Here is a 20,090-nt window from a genome sequence, read left to right on the forward strand (position 1 = left end):
CTTCCACTGGCTTCTACCACCACCACCCACCTGCCCTCTAGCCCATTACTCTGTCCCTCCTAGTACTGGGGTTGGACCATTTCTATTCCAACTTAAGGCTAACTCTTCTTATGGCTACTGCCCGAGGATAGTGTCCAGCAATTCCTTCTCCCTCTTCAATGTTCCTTCCCTCTTGAGTGTATCAACCCCCATCAATGTATAAGACATGCTATAAATTCTCCCAACTTAAAAAAAAAAAACCTCTAAAACCTTATATCCCTTTCTACCTGTAGGTCCATTTTTGTTTTTCTTTAAAGCAAAACTCTTGAATAAGTTTTCTATACTCGTATCTCCAATTTCTCTTCTATTCTCTTAAATCCATTCCAGTCAGGCTCCAAAACCTCTCAACTGTTATATCTAACGGTAAGTTCTCATTCATCTTACTTGAATCGGCAGCAGCACTTGACTACAAATGATTAGTCCCTCTTTTCTTGAAACATTTTCTTCATTTGGCTTTCAGGCCACACACATTCATGGTTTTCTGCCCAGTTCTTCATCTGCAACACCTCAGTCATCTTTGCTGCTTCCTCCACCTCGTCCCCATCCTCTAAGCCTTACAGTTCCGCAAGGCTCAGTTCTTGGACTCCCCGCCCCCCTTTCACTCCCTAGGTGATCCTTATCTCATGGCTTTAATTACCAGCTATAAAGTGACAACCCTCAAATTTACCTCTTTTCTAGATGTCTCCTCCACACTCATACATTCAGCTTCTCCATTTGAAGGTCCAAGTACAGTATCTCCAAAATTTAACTCCCCATTCTGCTCCCCCTAAACCTACTCTACCCAAGCCTTCCTGTGTCTCAGTAAATGGCAATTCCACGTTTCCAGTTGCACAGGCCAAAAAACCTTAGAGCCATCCTTACCGTTCTCTCTCTCTCACCCTCCTACCTAGTCCAACAGCAAGTTGTAGGTACAACTTTCAAAATATAATGTCAACATTTTCCACTATTTGCCCTGCAACCACCCCTGGTCCAAGCCAGGATTCCAGCAACAGCCTATTCCCTGGTTTCCCTGATTCTACCCTTGCCCACCAGATTGGTCAACTTGACCCCTCAGCTCACACTCTCCAATGGCTTCTCATCCCCCAGAAGAAAAAAAAAAAAAAAGCCACGCTCCCAATATTCAATTACAAGGTTCTACACAATCTGGCCTGTTATCTCTCTGACCAACTATCTCCCACCCCCATCCCTCATTGCTCACTGTGCTCTAGTGTCCGTAAGACATGTTCTTCCTCAGAGCAAGTAGCCATTGCCCACTCAGCCCCTGTTCTCAAACTGAGGCAGCTAAAGTTCTTATCTCCTGCAGGGTATGGAAGAGGCTAGAAAGAGTGGGAAGGGAAGATGAGGTTAGGTGGAAAATGCAATCTTAACCTCAGGATGTGGGCAGATGGTGGGTCCTTGTAGCACCAGGATTTTCCCAGCCCAACCAGGCAGATGAGGGAGGCACGAAAGACCAGGGAGACTTCTAAAATACCTGATGCTATCTTGGAAATTCTAGCCCAGCCATAGGACCCAGAATCATAGCCCCGAATATATAAGGGCAGTACACACATCCACACCAGGTGACACTAAACCACAACCAGGACTAGAATAGACTTGGATAGCATAGCAGGACTCTACACGCTAGCCACAAAAGCTCACCCTGTCACTTCATTAACCTCACAGCATTTTATGTGATTAAGTTTTTTGGATTCCACTTACCATGTTAGGATCGTTTTACTATACTTGCTATTCCTCCTGCCTAGAATGCTTTTTGCCCCAGATACCTGCATGGTGTACTCAATTTCTCAGTGAGGCCCTATGGCCACCCAATGTAAAATGACACCACCACTGCCACACCCACACATTCCCTACTCCTGCTTTATTTAGCATTTTCCATCACTTGGCATACTATACATTTGACTTGCTTATTATCATCCTTCCCCACTAGAATATCCAGGAAGGCAAACATTTTAGTCTGTTTCATTTACTGCTAAATACCTGGCACCTAGAACACTGCCTTACACATGGTAGAGGCTCAATACATTTTGTTAAACTAGAATTAACATTCTCTCACTGATGAAAGCAGTAATGGTCTTAGACAAGACATAAGATAAAATGTCTTAAAATGTAAACATTCTTTTCTACTCAATAGCAGCCGGTTAAAAAATGAGTTACATTTTCACCTTCTATGATTGATTCCCTTTGAAAGACAATAGAGATGGAGGAATATAATAGATCAGCAGCAAAGACTGTAATTAGACTCCAATTCACATATGTATCATATCTTTATAATTACACATTTAAGAAATACAAATTTACATGTATATCATCTTTATAATTACGTACCTTTGTAAAAGAACTGCCTAATTTAACTAAGGGCACTGTAGGAAATTCCCGCTTTTCACTCATTGTCAGAGATCCTGCATTAAGGCTATAGAGGTTTGACATCACAAGCAAGAGATCTGATGTAGTTTTGACAGGCAGAAAACGGCTCCTAGGAACATTAATACCTAGAGAGTTCTCAAAACTTTTAATGGCAGCCCCTACTGCAGTTTCCAACTGAATGACATTCAGGCCTCCATCCAAAGTCTGTAAGAAAGGGAGCAGGAGAGAGAAACAGAGGTTTCAGCAACTTAGTTCCACATGGGCTAGTTAATACTTGGGGAGTGGTTTCAGAGATCCATTGAAGGAAACAGAATTTTGAGAACTGACATTTCTCAAGCACCTACCGTATGCCAGGTGCTTATATATATGTGATCTTTTTCAGCTTCATAACTCTTCTCAGTAACATTTCCATTTTATGAGAAAGAACCGAAGGTTCAGAAAACCCACACAGATGCCTGTGACCAAAAGGCCTATCAGTACCAGAGCAACAGGACTGAGGTGGGCCCTTTACTTTTGGGCCCAGTGCTCTTGCCACTACCACAGCCCAGGGTCAAGTAAGGGCACCATGGCTCGCCTGGCACACTAAAGGGATGGGTGTCGACTCTGAAAGACAGGGCCAGGAACTGAAGAAACTAACTAGGCGAAAAGCAGTGACCCATGGAATAGATGAGCCAGAGGGAGTGGGCAGTGGGTCTGTGTGTAGCAGGCTGTGATCGGAACCAGGGAGCCTGATGGCCTGCAACTTTGGCTTACCTTTGGATTTACAATGATTTCCATGTCAATAGCATTCTGCTCCTGCAGTCTTTTAACTGCTGCAAGAGAGATCCATAGGTTGTTTGTATTAAATATTTTGAATTTTGATACAGATTTGAACTCATCAACATGTGCTTTTGGCACTTGAGCGATTTCCACCAGTCTCAATTTGCCTTCATACTGAGTGAGTGTCCCACCCTAGAAAGGCAGAGAAGAGTGAGTGCCTCCACATCTCTCCCAATTACAGCCATACTACATTGTTTACAGTCTACGAACGATATAGAAAAGACACTCATGACAAAATCCCCCAGAAATAAAAAGCATTGGCAGTGATTCGATCTGTGATACAAAGCAACACATGTATTAAAGTAGAACCAAAGAAAATAATTCAGGTGGTCTGTCATCTTATACTGTATACACGCCCTCTTGTCAATAATAAAAGCCCTGGGAGTACATCAGAGTCTTCCTCACTCACTTTCCAAAGATCTCCTACAAGAACAGACATTCCTCTTATTCTCAAACCACCGTCCATTACCAAACAACCAATCCTACCACCTCACAACCCTGCTCTGACTACCTCTAGGATAAGGGGAGTAAAGTCAAGACAGGCACAAGTGGAGGAGAAGGGACCTCTGAGTGGTCTTAGCCTAGAGGCCATGGCAGTGTGGGAAGAGGGAAGGGACGTCTACTCATGTGTGAGGGGGTCATTTGCAAGAGGCATAGAACCCAGCCCTGGGACCAACCATATTAGTATTCACACACTGCCCACTTTTCTTACTCCCTGAGGGTAAGGAGAAAACCTTGTGTACCATTCCATCAAAGGCCAAATGTCATCACCACTAAACATGCAAAGTGAAAAAAACAAATTTTTGCTTTGTATCAAACTGCTTTTTTTTAACAACAACAGATATTACAGTGATAAAAAATATACAGAGAGAAATACATACTGTAGAAATAGAAATAGTAAATTTTCATTAAAGGAATAATTAAATAAAAAACAAGTTTAAGCACCAAACTAGAAGAATATTAATGGTTTGAACAAAGTTACTGAAAGTGTTTTCACATATGTTTCAGATTATCCTGTAAATATATGTGGAATTGTTTTCAGTTAAAATTGCCCATACAGATTATTCACAAAATAAAGATGATTTTACTACTATTAAACCTGGATTTATATACACACAGTTATATCAGATGGAACTTAGGGTACTCCAGAGTACTATCCCACTCTAGCTTACAATGATGTTATCAAGTTTCTAAACACAGAAACTTTCCAATAAAAAGTTTGAACTATGAAATGTGAAGATGTGAATCCCCAAACTGCTTCCTCTCAGTATTTACCTTTACATCTGCACGTGTTTTATTTGTGACTTCCATGACAAATTCACAAGGTTTTCCATTGGGTGGGTTCATTAGATGATTAAGAATATAAAGATCCACTGTGGCACCCAGATTATCTATGTTGGACACAAAAATATACTCTTTGCCTTCTCCTATAAAGGTATCGAGCAAACCAGAGTTGTAGAAACTGGCGTAAATATCTCCATGACCCGGAGGGTACCAGGCTTCTGTATTTTCCCCTGAGAACGATACATTCTTTGCTACAGGTAGTAAAGATTCTTTATTAATCCTCGGGTACCTTAAAAAGAAAAAGTTCTTTTTCAGTATCAACTCTTTAGAGCATTCCAGACCTTCAAGTAAAATAATGCATTTAAAGTTAAATAAAACTTCCCTTTCAGTCTATCAGTAGTAATTTAATCATAAGTGAATCCATTTAAGAAAATCTCTCATTATCTGTGTTGACCAAAAAAATCAGCTTCCTAGATAGTAATATTAGCTGCAAAAAAAAAAGTATTCCATGGTCATGCAGATGGGAGGACACCTCATATTTTTAAGACATTAATATGTTTTATGACTTCTTAAGAGAGGAGAGACATATTAAGTAAATTTTCTCAAACTTATTTGGTGGTGGGATTGTTCTTTTCCCTGAAAACCTATTTGGGAAATGGTGTTCATTCTTACCAATAGATATATTCAGAAAATCAATAGCAGGTTAGTACTTTCCCAGAAAATCAACAGCAGGTTAGTGCTCAGGGATGTCTGCTTCCTACCACTGGTGAGAACCAGAATCTCAGGCAGATTCTCTTTTAAGAAGTCCAAGTTACATAACCACAGAGTGATTGCAACTATCACATATCTATTAACAAATGTTCAGCCTTTAAGGGCATTAAACACTTGCAGACAGTCTTTGGCACTTGTACATCTTGAGGCTGCTCTGTTTAAACAAAACAAAGAAGTCCTTCTTTCCCAGGAATAACATCCCCCCAGAGTTAATTTTTTTACTCCTTGTACCTGCTTTGATTAAAAGTGTAGATTTTCACACGACAGTGATTATACTTCTGTAGTATTTTTTTTGTATCTTCATCCGTGTTAAAAGAGTTCATTAGAACAAGAGGAACGTCTGTATTGTAGGTTTTGTTCAAATGCTAGGGAAGAAAACGACAATCAGACTACCCAGACTTACTTTTCTTTTGCTTCAAAGTGTAAAATTAACTCTCTGGTTAATCACAAGATGTCCAAAACATCATCTATAAGTAGTAAAATATACAGATTTGCAATAAAAATAACTATTTAGCATAAGACATTTTGCTAATCAATTCACCATGTACTTGCTCATTAAGTCACAACCCTATGAGACAGAAACTACTGTCTGCATTTTATGGATGGCTAAACTGAGGCCCAGAGAGGTGGCAGGTCAGTGGCAGAACAAGGACACCGCCCCCCTCAACCCCGCAGTCTGACTCTGCAGCTGTGTGCCCAGCCACAATGCCCTATGGCCTTGCTGGATGGGCAAACACAGACTAAGCATTTACTCTGTGTCCAAAGCACTGTGGAGATGAAAGTATAAATGTTACAAAGACATGTCTCCCTATTCTCAGGATTCATGTTAAGAATTGTAATTTTACCCCAACTGAAATCTGTTCCATCTCTAGGAAGAGCTAAGAGGCAACAGAGTGAGAAGAAAATAGGATATTAGAAGTCAGACTGTCCTGTGTTCAGAGTTTGATTCTGCACTTACTAACTAGCTAGGGAACCTTGGGCAAGTAAATCAACCTCTCTGTGTCTTCGTTTCCTCATCTGTAAAATGGGGATGATAACAGTGCTTATCCCACAGAGTTGTGGAGAGGAACAAATGAGTCAATTCATGTAAAGAGCTCAGAATAACACTTGGTGTATGGTAAGTGCTGGATAAATGTTAGCCACTGCTACTGCTATTATTATTGTGGTTGATGGCACCGTATGAGACACTAGGGATAAAGAGATGGAAAAGATAGGGCCACTGCCCCTGCAGAGCTTATGGTCTATGATTAATGACTTTAGGGACTATGATCAAGAGAGAAGCCAACAACAGTCCTTAGCATCCACGGTGCCCAACCAGATACATGAAATTCTCCCCAGCCTCCCAAAAGGGGTTAATAAAGCCAGATCATCCCAGCTGTAATGAAGGCTACTAGACAGAAAGGGGGGAGAGAGGTGGGGAGATCAAAGGAGAATCCGAAGAGATCCAGAGACTTCAGCACCACAAATGCTATTTAAAGATCAAAAGCTTTTACATCACCCTAAGGCTTTGCTCTTAGAACACCAAACCTTTTTTATACACTAATAAAGAGACTAAAGATAGCAAGCTCCTTGACTAGTTCAAATCCACATCTGTTATTTTATAAGGTAACATTTACAATACCCTAAAAACTAAAAATGATTTTGTTAGCTCATGAGAAAGGCTAACAGCTACTACTCACTTCGATTTGCTGAACGGTCAGATCCAGAAAGGTATTCTCATTCCTCACACCAATCAGACTCTTAGGGCCTTTGCAGCCCATGCTGGTTCCCAAACCACCATTGAGTTTCACCACCACCAGCTTGTTCAGCACAGAAGATATGTTATCAGGTAAGCCCCTGGCCTTTATCTTCTCATAGGGTTGAATCTGAAATTTAAAAAAAATTATAGAATAATTCAAACAGCTTTATAAAAGGTTAAACCAAATCAATACCAAGGTTATTTCCATGCTTCCCTAAAGAGGTCTGCTTTCTCTGTGGAAAGTTTCAACTACATTTCCTTTAATGTCCAGGGCCCTTCTGGTTCAAAATCAAGTTCTCATTGGCAACTTCCCTTGCACACAGAAGTAGTTCAGCGGTTCATTTACAGTACAATGGAGTACAAGAGGGGGAAAAGTTACAGTCTACAAATATCTGTCTGGCTGGTGAGAACACCCAAGTCTCTTGGACTACCTTCAAAAACTCAGAATTCTCAATTTGCATCAACATAGCAAATAGGGTGCACAAAACTCATCAAATCTGTGACTATTTCTGGTACACTATGAATCTACTTCAGTTCTGGAGAAGTATATATACGATCACACAGTTCTTAGTAATATATTCATGCTATTCCTGGAGACAGTGCCAAATACTCAAAACAAGCTAACAGTACCTGCTCTATTATGGTTCACAAGGGTGTGATTATTGCAATCTGAAAGTCTTTTTTTTTTTTTTTTTTTAACAAAAGCAAGTTTGCCTGAAAGAAAATGAGCTGTGTAAACAGTAAAACAAGTTCGAAATGAGCACAGAACCTTCATCTTCAATTTATCCCTCACAGGGAAGGAACAATGACACAGTGGAAGCTCAAATTCTTCTGTTTAAAGAAGGGGCACAAGCAAGTCTAAACATCTTGTAACAAGAACGAAAGCTTTTAAAAAGATCACAGTATATTTTCTATCCATTTACAGAAGAACATTTGTTGTTATTTTTCTTTAATGAAATAGGTCATCAAATGTACTCTTTGGTTACATGATGGTGGAGGATAGATAACACTTGAGGGGACTGAAAAAATAAAACCCTATCATACACTTTGCTGTTTTCATGTCCTACTACATGTAGGTGTGTGTGATGGTGTGTGTGTATGTGTGTGTGTATGATGAATAAAGTCTATGACTGGAAAAGGAGTTGATGGGCTCACATTTCAGTGATTAGGCCGTGAAGGCAAAAATCCCTGTATACTTGGTCAAAAATACATACATGTCAAATGTGGATTCCTGGCCATACACTTCAAGTATCTATTACTGAGAATTTCTTAGGCACATTATATCTACTCAAAAGAGTTATTAGCAAATGGGACCAAGCCAATTATTTTCCAATTATCTTTTTTTTTTTAATTTATTTATTTATATTTATTTTTGGCTGTGGGGTCTTCGTTTCTGTGCGAGGGCTTTCTCTAGTTGCGGCAAGCAGGGGCCACTCTTCATCGCGGTGCGCGGGCCTCTCACTGTCGCGGCCTCTCTTGCTGCGGAGCACAAGCTCCAGACGCGCAGGCTCAGTAGTTGTGGTGCACGGGCTTAGTTGCTCCGCGGCATGCGTGATCTTCCCAGACCAGGGCTCGAACCCGTGTCCCCTGCATTGGCAGGCAGATTCTCAACCACTGCACCACCAGGGAAGCCCTCCGATTATCTTTTAAAAGCCAAGAATTTCCATTTCCATTTAGCAGTTACTTTTTTTTTTTAATTTTATTTATTTATTGGCTGTGTTGGGTCTTCGTTGCTGCGTGTGGGCTTTCTCTAGTTGCGGCGAATGGGGGCTACTCTTCGTTGCGGTGCACGGGCTTCTCATCGCGGTGGCTTCTCTTGTTGTGGAGCATGGGCTCTAGGCACACAGGCTTCAGTAGTTGCAGCACGTGGGCTCAGTAGTTGCGGTGCACGGGGCTCAGTAGCTGTGGCTCATGGACTCTAGAGCATAGGCTCAGTAGTTGTGGCGCACGGGCTTAGTTGCTCCGCTGCATGTGGGATCCTCCTGGACCAGGGTTCGAACCCGTGTGCCCTGCGTTGGCAGGCGGCTTCTTAACCACTGCACCACCAGGCAAGTCCCTAGCAGTTGCTTCTGACTTCCCAGAAAAGAGTTTGATATTTACAGAAGCCTCACAAGGGTGTGAAAATCAATTTAACTGAAAACCCCTAGTACATGTATTCATTTTAGGTAAAACTGTTTTAGTACGGAAATATTTTTACCTATTTAATGTTTCTTTGAATACACTTTTAAAAAAAATAGAATACATAGAAGCAAATTATTTTTTCTACATATGGTGAGACAGGCCTATGTTTTCCAATTTCACCTAAAAATACTTTCATTGTGAAATATCACACATACAAAAGTTTACAAAATACACATATATGGTAGAAAGAATAACCTAAATTTAAAAAGAATACTGCCATAGCGTAAAAGCCTGCATGCATCTGTCCCTGATCATATTCCTCTTCCACCCCTAGTGGTAACAACCACCTTGATTTTGACTCCCTGTAGTTTTACCACCTATGTATGCATTCATAATGATAACAATATTTTACTTAATTTTGTCTCTAAACTTTTAAATAAGTTGAATCATACTATAAAGTATCCTCTTGTGACTTGCTTCTTTAATTCAATGTTATGTTTTAAGAATTATTCACATTAATGCATGCAGCTGTAATACATTCACTTTTCACTGCCATGTATTCAGTTTACGTAACCATTGAGAGACAAAATTGTCATTATTCACAGATGATATGATTTTACATGTAGAAAAATCCAAAGACCTCACAAAATAAATTGTTAGGATAATGTGAGCATAGCAACATTGAAGATACATGGTCAGTATTTAAAAAAAACAACAAAAAACACTGCTTTTAGGGACTTCCCTGGTGGAGCAGTTGTTAAGAATCTGCCTGCCAATGCAGGGGACATGGGTTCGAGCCCTGGTCCAGGAAGATCCCACATGCCACGGAGCAACTAAGCCTGTGCGCCACAACTACTGAGCCTGAGCTCTAGAGCCAGTGAGCCACAACTGCTGAGCCCATGTGCCACAACTACTGAAGCCCGTGCGCCTAGAGCCTGTGCTCCGCAACAAGAGAAGCCACCGCAATGAGAAGCCCGCGCACTGCTACGAAGAGTAGCCCCCGGGGGCTTCCCTGGTGCCGCAGTGGTTGAGAATCTGCCTGCCAATGCAGGGGACACGGGTTCGAGCCCTGGTCTGGGAAGATCCCACATGCCGCGGAGCAACTGGGCCCGTGAGCCACAATTACTGAGCCTGCGCGTCTGGAGCCTGTGCTCCGCAACAAGATAGGCCGCGATAGTGAGAGGCCTGCGCACCGCGATGAGGAGTGGCCCCCGCTTGACACAACTAGAGAAAGCCCTCGCACAGAAACGAAGACCCAATACAGCCATAAATAAATAAATAAATAAATATTAAAAAAAAAAAAAAAAAGAGTAGCCCCCGCTCGCCGCAACTAAAGAAAGCCCGCGCACAGTAACAAAGATACAACGCAGCCAAAAATTAAAAAAAAAAAAAGCCACTGGTTTTGGAGCCCTTGTGCACTGTTGGTGGGAATGTAAAATGGTGTACCTGTTAAGGAAAAAAATATGGTGGTTCCTAAGAAATTAAAAATAGAGTTATCATATGATCCAGCAATTCCACTTCTGGGTATATCGCCGAAGAATTGAAGGCAGACTCTCAAGAGATATTTGTATACTCACCTTCTTAGCAGCAGTAGTCAAGATAGCCAAAAATGGAAGCAACTCAAATGTCCATCAACAGATGAATGGATTACAAAAAATGTGGTATATACACACATGGAATATTTTTCAGCCTTAAAAAGGAAGGAAGTTCTGATACATACTACAACATGGATGAACCTTGAAGACATTATATTAAGTGAAATAAGCCAGACACAAAAAGACAAATACTTGTATGATTCTACTTACATGAGGCACCTATAACAGTCAGATTCATAGAGACAGAAAGTAGCAGGGTGGTTACCAGGAAAGGGGAGTTGCTGTTTATTGGGTTGAGAGTTTTAGCTTTGCAAGATCAAAGAGTTAACGGAGGTTGGTTGCACAACAATATGAATGTACTTAACAATACTGAATTGTATGCTTTAAAATGTTTAAAGGTGGTAAAAAATTAACTGCTTTTATATGTAAAAAAATTAGAAAATAAAATTGATTTAAAAGGTATCTTTTATAATAAAACCATCAAAAATAGCAAATAGCAAATATCTAGCAGTAAATCTAACAAAAGATACGTAAGATTATTCACGGAACACATTTTTGAGAAAAAGTAAAAGACTTAACTAAATTCAGGGATTTATTTATCATGTTCGTAAATTAGAAGACTTGCTAATGTAAAGATGTTAATTCTCCCCAAACTGATCAATGCAATCCTAATAAAAATCTCAAGAGTTTTTTGTGTGGTAACTGACAAGCCAATTTAATGTATGTATGAAAACACAAAGGGCCAGGAAGAGCCAAGACACTCTCAAAGAAAACCTTAAGTCGGAGAACCAGCTTTATAACATTCTTTTTTTTAAAACTGTAGTAAATATGCACAGCATAAAATTTGCCATCTTAACCATTTTTAAGTGTACGGTTGAGTAGTATTGAGTACATTCACATTATTGTGCAGCCAATCTCCAGAACTCTTTCATCTTGCAAAACTGGAGCTATACTCATTAGAAAACAACTCCCCACTCCCTCCTGTCCCCAGCCCCTGGCGATCACCCTTCTACTTTCTGTCTCCATGAGTTTGACTACTCTGGGTGCCTCAGGCAAGTAGAATCATACAATATTTGTCTTTTTGTGACTGACTTATTTCACTTAGCACAATGTCCTCAAGGTTTATTTAGCATTCTTTTTTTAAAGTGGCTTATATGTTTGAGGAGATTCCAAATTAATGCAGGTTTTTCCAGAAACATGTTTTTATTTAACAAAGTTGATGTGTGTGTATGCAACAGATCTGAGAGAAGGCAGGATTGATATGAAGAACTGGAATACAGGTACAGGTTGGCAAATTCTATGGCAAATTGAGCCTATATATATAACTTATTTATTCCATTTGCAGGTATTAAAACTGGAATAGAATACATGTTCTGAAGTCTTAGTTTAGTAAATCAGAAAATGGATTCTCTTTATTTGAATTTAATGAACATAACAATACTCTCTTAACTTTGAATTGAAAGAATGAAAAGAACATTACAGGTGTAACCACAGTTCTAAAAGTATAAATCTAAGAAAACGCTGATCTTTCGGATCCATGTGAAAACAGGACAGAATGGCAGGGCTTGGGGTTTCAGACACTGCTCAACACCCGAGTTGTGATTTTACTAGTATCTCTGAGGGATGGGCAGCCTGTCATTTCAAGGCAAAAACTTTACAAAAATGTAAACAATGTAAAAAGAAATTTAAGTATGTAGTCAAAAGATCAATAGGATGGCATTTTTTTCACTGTCATTCTCCAGACAGTGCTAAATGCAGCTGAGGAACTGAAGTTTTATTTAATATTAAATGTAAATCAACACACATGGCTAGTGGCATGTGCAGTTCTAGATGGTCTGTTAAAAAAAAAAAAAAATCAACTGAGGGATGAGAGTCATGTTTCAATTTGTTTTAATAAAACTCTGCCAAAATCCTTCTTTGTTCAATACAATCTTTTTTTTTCACTTTAATGACACTGACATCACATCACAAGACATTCAACCAAACACATAAACACAACATTTGAGTATATTAGATATCTTTAGGAAGAATATAATTTCCTTTTTGAGCCAACAAATGTTTACACAAATTTAAATAATAATATCAGGCAGAATAATGTAAACTGGATTATATCTTAATTCTACTCTTTGAAGAACTGTTTGGTATACTAACACTCACAGCATTAAACAAAGTGAGATTTAGGAACCATTTTTAGAAAAAGTACTAATAGGGATTTTTCACCTCCTGTGCAGATGAATTAAAAACCAAATGTCAACCTTGTTGCCTTAAAGTTTCACCAGGAGAAAAAAACCCTCCAAAGTCATGTATGTTCATGATAAAACATCTTTGATCCACATACCATAAAGAATATAAAGTATTTAGAGAAAAAATATGTTTTGCTCTCACTAATCAATCTTCAAAGCATGCATTTTACTAGAATGCTTTTAAAGAAGACAATTCCTGGACTTCCCTGGCGGTGCAGTGGTTGAGAGTCTGGCTGCCAATGCAGGGGACATGGGTTCGAGCCCTGGTCTGGGAAGATCCCACGTGCCGCGGAGCAGCTGGGCCCGTGAGCCACAATTACTGAGCCTGCGCGTCTGGAGCCTGTGCTCCGCAACAAGAGAGGCCGCGATAGTGAGAGGCCCCCGCACCGCGATGAGGAGTGGTCCCCGCTTGCCACAACTAGAGAAAGCCCTCGCACAGAAACGAAGACCCAACACAGCCATAAATAAATAAATAAACAAATACTTAAAAAAAAAAAAAAAAAAAAGACAATTCCTTATGACTAAGTCTACGGAGGCTAAACAAATTTTTTCTTGTATCCCCAAAATTTATTCTATAATGGTGATAAATAAAAGATCTCAGCCTCATAATGATTTTAACACTAGGCCATTTGGCCTTCAGCCAAAAGGTATATTAAGTATACTTTTAGTTTTAATTCAAATCTTCCCAAGACTGGTATCTTAAGAACTTGAGTTTAAATTTAAAATGTACTTCTGAATTACTGTTCAAATATTTGGAGTGAAATAAAACAAGCTGATCCAAGCATAACACTAAATTCCAACACCGAGCTAATGAAGACTTTTGGGTACAGGCCCAGGCAACTCACAAGTAGAAAGACTTGTTTACCATTCAGGTTAGGGCCCAGAATTCTCTGTGAAGTGCCATATTTAGAACTTTGTACCCCAAGTTAAGTGGGCAGGGAGTCACCCTACAAATGTCAAGGAACCATGGTTCTTTAGGTGGTGCTTTCAGTAACACCTACTTGTCTTGCTAATTCTTAAAAGCAGCTAATTAAATACCAGTACCACTGAGGAACTGACTGTTAACAAGAAAAGGACTATGGAGAGAAAGGGAAGAAGTCACAAGGTGTGAAGTAACAAGGTACAGCCAGGGGAAAGATGTCCAGAGTCATCAAGTTAGTGTTGCTGTTCGAAGCCTCCACTTTTACTTAGGTTTCGACTTATACCCACAACACTCCCATACGCAGGCACAGACACACAGAAAGGCACCGATTGTGTGAGTCCAGGAAGCCAGGACACTTTTGGTTTACAGCTTATTACAGGTTAAATTAGGTGGTAAGCTCAGCTTTCCATCACACAAATCACCCAACACGCCAACACAAGTTCTCTCTGTTGGTGATGCTACAGAGAACGCTACACACCCTCCACCAGGGACCTCACCAAGCAATCCCACAGAGCTCGGTTTATTTCCACAAGCCAAGGGGACCTGTGTTAGAAGGTTGCTTGGCAACAGCTGAAGTTACGCTGGACACACCTAGTCAACGAAACATTATGAGACCTGTGCTCCACTTTCTCCTTCTCAGCTCCCCCAGGAGAATGCACAAAGACATCCACTCAGGCAAAGACGGAAGGTGCTGGGAGACAACAGGGAGTACCATGCACTGCCGGATGTGGCCTTGATGTTACTCTGATTGAATCACTTTAGTCAGTCACTAGTGCTATCTTTGTGCTTTCAATCCTAATCACCCTGTTTCTCTTTCATGTCTCTATTCAGACATGAATAGAATTCAGTATTCTAAGAAGACCTCTGCTGCACGTAAATATACAGCAGGGCAACCCCTACAGGTGAGGTGGGGCAAACCGCGTGAGACTCCCTCAAAATGCGCAGCGGAGACGAGGCCACTCGTGTTCTCTTCTCACTGGGAGAAAAGAATGGGTCAAACACCCAACTTCCTCTGGGGAATGAACAAAAGAAAGGAGTTGGCAATCTATGAAAGAACATACTTTAAACAACATTCTTCCCTCTAGGATGTCAATCTAGTTTTTCTGTAGAAATCGAAAGATTTTTAAAAAGATTGTTTAAAAACTGTCTAACGTGAACTGTATCTTGCCAAGTCTGCTCACAACTTACTTTCCAGTTATCAGAAAAGCTGAATTCATCACACTGTCATGGAGACATGTTCCCATTAGCAACAGTCTAACCTGGTTCTTGGTAGCATATTCGTGCTATTCCTGGAGACGGTGCCAGACAAGCTAACAGTGCTGCCCTGTTATATGGTTCACAAGGGTGTGATTATTGCAATCCGAAATTTTTTTTTTCAACAGAAGCAAGTTTGCCTGAAAGAAAAGAGCTGTGTAACAGTAAAAAAGAGTTTGAAATGACGCTCCATATGTACAGGAAGTGTTCCAAGAACATCAGCTTATTCACCAAACCCTCACTTTGTGTACCAAGGCCTGTGCTAGGTACTTTCTCACATTGTCTCTTCACTTCACATTTCTAAATGTAATGACCAAAATCTGGGTCATTTGAAAGCTCCTAGCAATTAATTTAATGACAGAAAAAATCATACCTAATCCAGAGATTTGTTTTCTCATTCAGGAAAAGCTGGCAAATCATGTACATTATCACACGCTCCACCAACACCCTTGCCAACAACCCCTTGGCCACCAAGATACGCTCAACTGCTATTCATAGAGCAAATAAAGCCATCCTCTATGGGAATGCCCTCGACCTTCTGACACCAGATCAGATCCTCGGGACCTCCCTGCATCTCCACCTTTGCTGCTTCCCCTTCCTTCTCGTCACAGGAAGACCTGTCCCCCACCCTAAGGCAATCTCTCTGCCAGTGCCCATCTCAAGATCCCCGTTTCATCAATCTCCCAGTCCCAGCATCAACCTCTCCCTCTCTATTCCTTTCCATCAGCATGAACAAATTCAAATATTTGACATCTAAAAAACAAAGAAAACAGCAATGCATACACTCACTCACCCCTTTCCATACTCACATCCCTTTTTTCTCCATCTTCTTAAAGGCAAAGCTTCTTGAAAAAGTTGCTGTACTCACCTCTACTTCCTCACCTCCCTTTCACTCGCTCACCTGCTGCAATCTGGTTTTCTCCATAGTTCAATGAACTGCTCTTACCAAGGTCATCAACATCCTTCTAATTGCTAAATCCTATCCATAACATCAGTACTTCTCTAACTGTGCTCTCAGCTGCATTTGACACAATTGACCACTCCCTAGATCTTGAAATGCTCTATTCTCCTTGACTTCTGAAACACCGCATTCTATTTTCCTCATCTTTCTTCCTGTTCCTTTTCAAGCCCCTTCTTAGTAGACCTCCTCTTTCCAGCAATCTGTTCCTGTCTCTATGGCACCAAGACACACCCAACTGCCAAGCCAAGAGCTTGCTCACATCTGATCAATGACCAAGTCCTGTCAGCCTCAGGAAACTGTCTCTGTTGTCACAGTCGGCATCCCACTCACCTCTCATCTATGTTACTGCAGTGGTCTCTATGGTCTCCTAACCTCCCTCCAATCCACCCTCTACCTTGCAGGTGGTGATCTTCTAGAAAATAAAATTTGAAGATGTTTCTCTCCTGATTACGTCATTCACAAAGCAAAGCAATGACATGGCATGGCAGAGATCATTAGCTGCCTACCCCAATATCATTTTTTCCCTTCCATTTCAGAACCCTGTTTGTCAGCTGGGCACACCACCATCCCCCAAAAAAGACCACATTTCCAGCTTCCCTTGCAGGTATCTGTGCCAAAGTGCTGGTCACTGTGATTAACTGGAAGTGAGTTGAAAGATTTCCAGAAAGTCTCTGTGAAAGGGCAGGGGTTGTGCCCTTCTTCCCCCTTCCTGCTGTTTGGAACGAAGACACGATGACTAGAGTTCATTCAGGTGGCCACCGGGGACCATAAGGAGATATGCTGAGAATAGTAGAGTGGCAAAACAGAGAAGCGCAGGTTCCTGATAACCACCAGGTTGCCATACTAGCTCTGGATTGTGTCTCTCTACACTTACTCTATTATTTTGAGTTTCACTATTAAATGGAGCTGAATTGAATCCCAAACAGAAGACATGGTATACAAGGTCCGTAATGATTTGGCCCTTTTTTCCTTCTGCTCTCTGTTCTCCTACTCTCCCTACACACTGTTCTCCAGGGACATGCAGCGTTGGGCTCTCTCATGTGCCACATCTCTTGCTTTTAAGTCTCTGCACTTTCCCCCTCATGCAAACTCACTTCACCAAATGCCTTTTCTTCATCCTCCACATTTCAGTTCAGAGCAATGATTCTCAGGCTTTATGAACTATCAGTCACTTGTGAAAATCAGACGTTAATGGACTCTCTTTCAGGAAAGTGCAATGCCATCCCCCCAAAAAACAAAACTTCACTACTGTGGAAATTTCATTCACAGAATATAAAAATAATCTTTATAAGAGACGCTGTTTATTTCCCAGTGAAAGTTAATATGCAAATAAAGCAAAAAATAAACTAACTCTCCAAACTGAATTTCAATAAGGCTTCTGTTTGGCTTGAATTAGAAGTTGACACTGTAGATGGACTTTGAGATGCCTGCCATCTTTAACTGCCATTCAATTTTGACTTTCCTATTTGATGATCCTGAGTACTAAAAACCTCAACTCCCTCCAAGGCAAGCTCTCACAGCTTGCTCTGTCAGTTGAATGCAGGCTTGTGCTAGGAACACCAGAATTCTCCAAAACTTCGAGAACTCAATGGCTCATACATTTTCTGTATCTTTAAAAGTCAGTAAGGTCATCTTCAGCGAAGTCTGCCTTACTTATGCAGGATTGCACCATCTTTGATGCAACGCTCACAGATGCAGAAGAGGATGAATTACAGTGTATGTGGTGCTTACTCTCCTCTGCAGTAGCAGGACCAGAAGTGCTGGCTGGCATCACAGATACTACTGTGCACACAGCACCAAGACTTTTCTTCCAGCACAAGTTTTGTTTGGCTTGGAAACTTTATCATTTTAAAAATATTTCCAGAAGAGGTTCATAAATAATAATTCCTCTTTGAGGGCACCAGCAGGCATATAATGGATGAAAACCAGTACTTTGGCTGTCCTGAGAAATGTCTGAAATTGCAAGGACATGCTAAAGGGAAATGATGTAGCTGCTGTTTCCTCCATAACCTGATTCAAATCATTTTAATAAACTACGCCAATTCCAGCATGAATTTTATCATTTGATAAAAAGATTGCTCCAGAACTGAAGGAGGCAGGATAGTAAAGTAGCTGAGAGCACAGGCTTTAAGCCAGGCTGCCTGGGTTTGGATCCTAGATTCCACTGCTTATTATGGCAAATTATTTTTCTGTTCAAAGTCTTTTTCATCTACTTCATTGATCTGTTATGAGGATAAATGAGACACTATGTGTGAAGTGCTAAGCAAAATGTGTGGCCCACAGTAAGAAGACAGGTGCTGGCTGTGCTATCACTACATCACTGATCCAGACACACTCTCCACCCCACCCCACACTTTAACATCTCTGAAACCAGAATGCATCATACAACCAACGGGATCTGAAAATTAATTGGTTGCACTTTTTTTTTCTTAGTTGTACATAAAAGGTACAACTTATAATAGATGGCACAAATTTGATAAAATACGGCAAAAAAATCTGATAAAACTGTATTTCTCTCTCTGCTCCAAGTCACAAACCAGCTCAGTGATCTCCCAGGTATGGGTTCCACCCCGTCTCTCTCCAGTTATGTGTAGCTTGAGGATAGTTGAAGACAGAGGTCAACAAACTATAGCCTGTGGGATAGTCAGATCTGCCACCTGTTTTCACAGAGTGTTACTGGAACACAGCCGCTCTCGTTAATTTACATATCATCTATGGCTGCTTTTATGCTACCACGGCTGAGGTTAGCGATCATGACAGAGACTACACAGCCTACAAAGCCTAAAATATTCATCATCTGACCCTTTACAGGAAAGGTCTGCCAAACCCTGGTTTAAGACGGTCTTCTGTGGTGAGAAAAACCCACGTTTTGATAATATCTCTGCCTTTCCAAACTTTGCTCGTCCTAACCTGGCTCCATGCTACCTGATGACTTCTCAGCATGGCCAGAGAGCAGGCGCTCCCTCAGGCCGTGTCAGCTTGTGGTTCCGCTGGCAACAATGCTGCCACAGAACAATCCCCCAGGCTTTTGTATCCCCGCATATTCATCCAAGAAAGCAAAACCAAGGATGTGTAGTTGGTAGCAGAACTCAGCAATTTTCAAAACAACAGAAGGAAAACCTAAGATTAAAAAGTCTTTTATCTACTCATATGAGGTACCTAGAGTAGTCAAATTCATAGCGACAGAAAGCAGAACGGTGGTTGCCACGAGCTTGGGGGAGAGGGAAATGGGAGTTGTTGTTTAATGGGTATAGAGTTTTGGTTTTGCAAGATGAAAAAGTTCTGGAGATTGGTTGCACAACAATGGGAATATATTTAACCCTACTGAAGTGTACACTTAAAAATGGTCAAGATGGTAGATTTTATGTTATGTGTATTTTACCACAATTAAAAGAATTTTTTTAAAAGTTAGTCTTTTGTGTGGGTGTATATGTGCAGGTACACATATACACCCTGTCAAGGTGTCAGAGAACCACAGAGCAAAATCGCTTTTTGTGACACTCATACGACCAGGAGGGAGTCTGACGAAGCCCCCACTTCTTGCTTCAGGTACTACCAGCTTCTATCAGTAATTATTACACTGTCTCCAAATTGTCTGTTCAGTGCTCCATATCTCCAGGAAGGCAGTAACTGCCATATGGTACTCCCCCTACCATATCTATCACCTTTAATTATGTGTCATGCTCATTAGCGGCACTCACATATTTGTTGAGTAAATAAGTGAATAAATGAATGGAACAAACAGCTGTTAATAAATGAAATCCATTCACTGGAACTTATTTCTTGTCTTATTAAATACTAAGTTTCAAACAAAAGTGGTGTCATCACTAATTAGAAACCTGATTACAAACACCATTATTTTAATTTTTAAAAAAAGTACTGAATTAGCAAACATTATATACAATTCTGATAAAGAAAACCTAAATCTAAGACTTTGCGCTGCATAAAAAATCATTTTTACAGGCCATATTAGTGTAGT

The 20,090-nt window shown here is 40.6% G+C and overlaps 1 protein-coding gene across 7 annotated transcripts in view; it reads right to left on the minus strand.

Annotated features, from left to right (window-relative positions):
• Positions 1-20,090, minus strand: part of UGP2 (UDP-glucose pyrophosphorylase 2) — a 56,914-nt gene that overhangs the window by 2,231 nt on the left and 34,593 nt on the right. For all 7 annotated transcript variants that reach the window (XM_082358186.1, XM_082358184.1, XM_082358183.1 and 4 more), the window contains 5 exons: positions 6,957-7,142; positions 5,509-5,642; positions 4,498-4,795; positions 3,157-3,354; positions 2,365-2,607 (listed from right to left, as the gene is read on the minus strand). In XM_082358186.1, coding sequence (XP_082214312.1) covers positions 2,365-2,607; positions 3,157-3,354; positions 4,498-4,795; positions 5,509-5,642; positions 6,957-7,142 — 1,059 coding nt within the window. The remainder of the gene's footprint in view (positions 1-2,364; positions 2,608-3,156; positions 3,355-4,497; positions 4,796-5,508; positions 5,643-6,956; positions 7,143-20,090) is intronic.

Source organism: Balaenoptera borealis (assembly GCF_965194805.1).
Source record: "Balaenoptera borealis genome assembly, chromosome: 15".
NCBI lineage: Eukaryota > Metazoa > Chordata > Mammalia > Artiodactyla > Balaenopteridae > Balaenoptera > Balaenoptera borealis.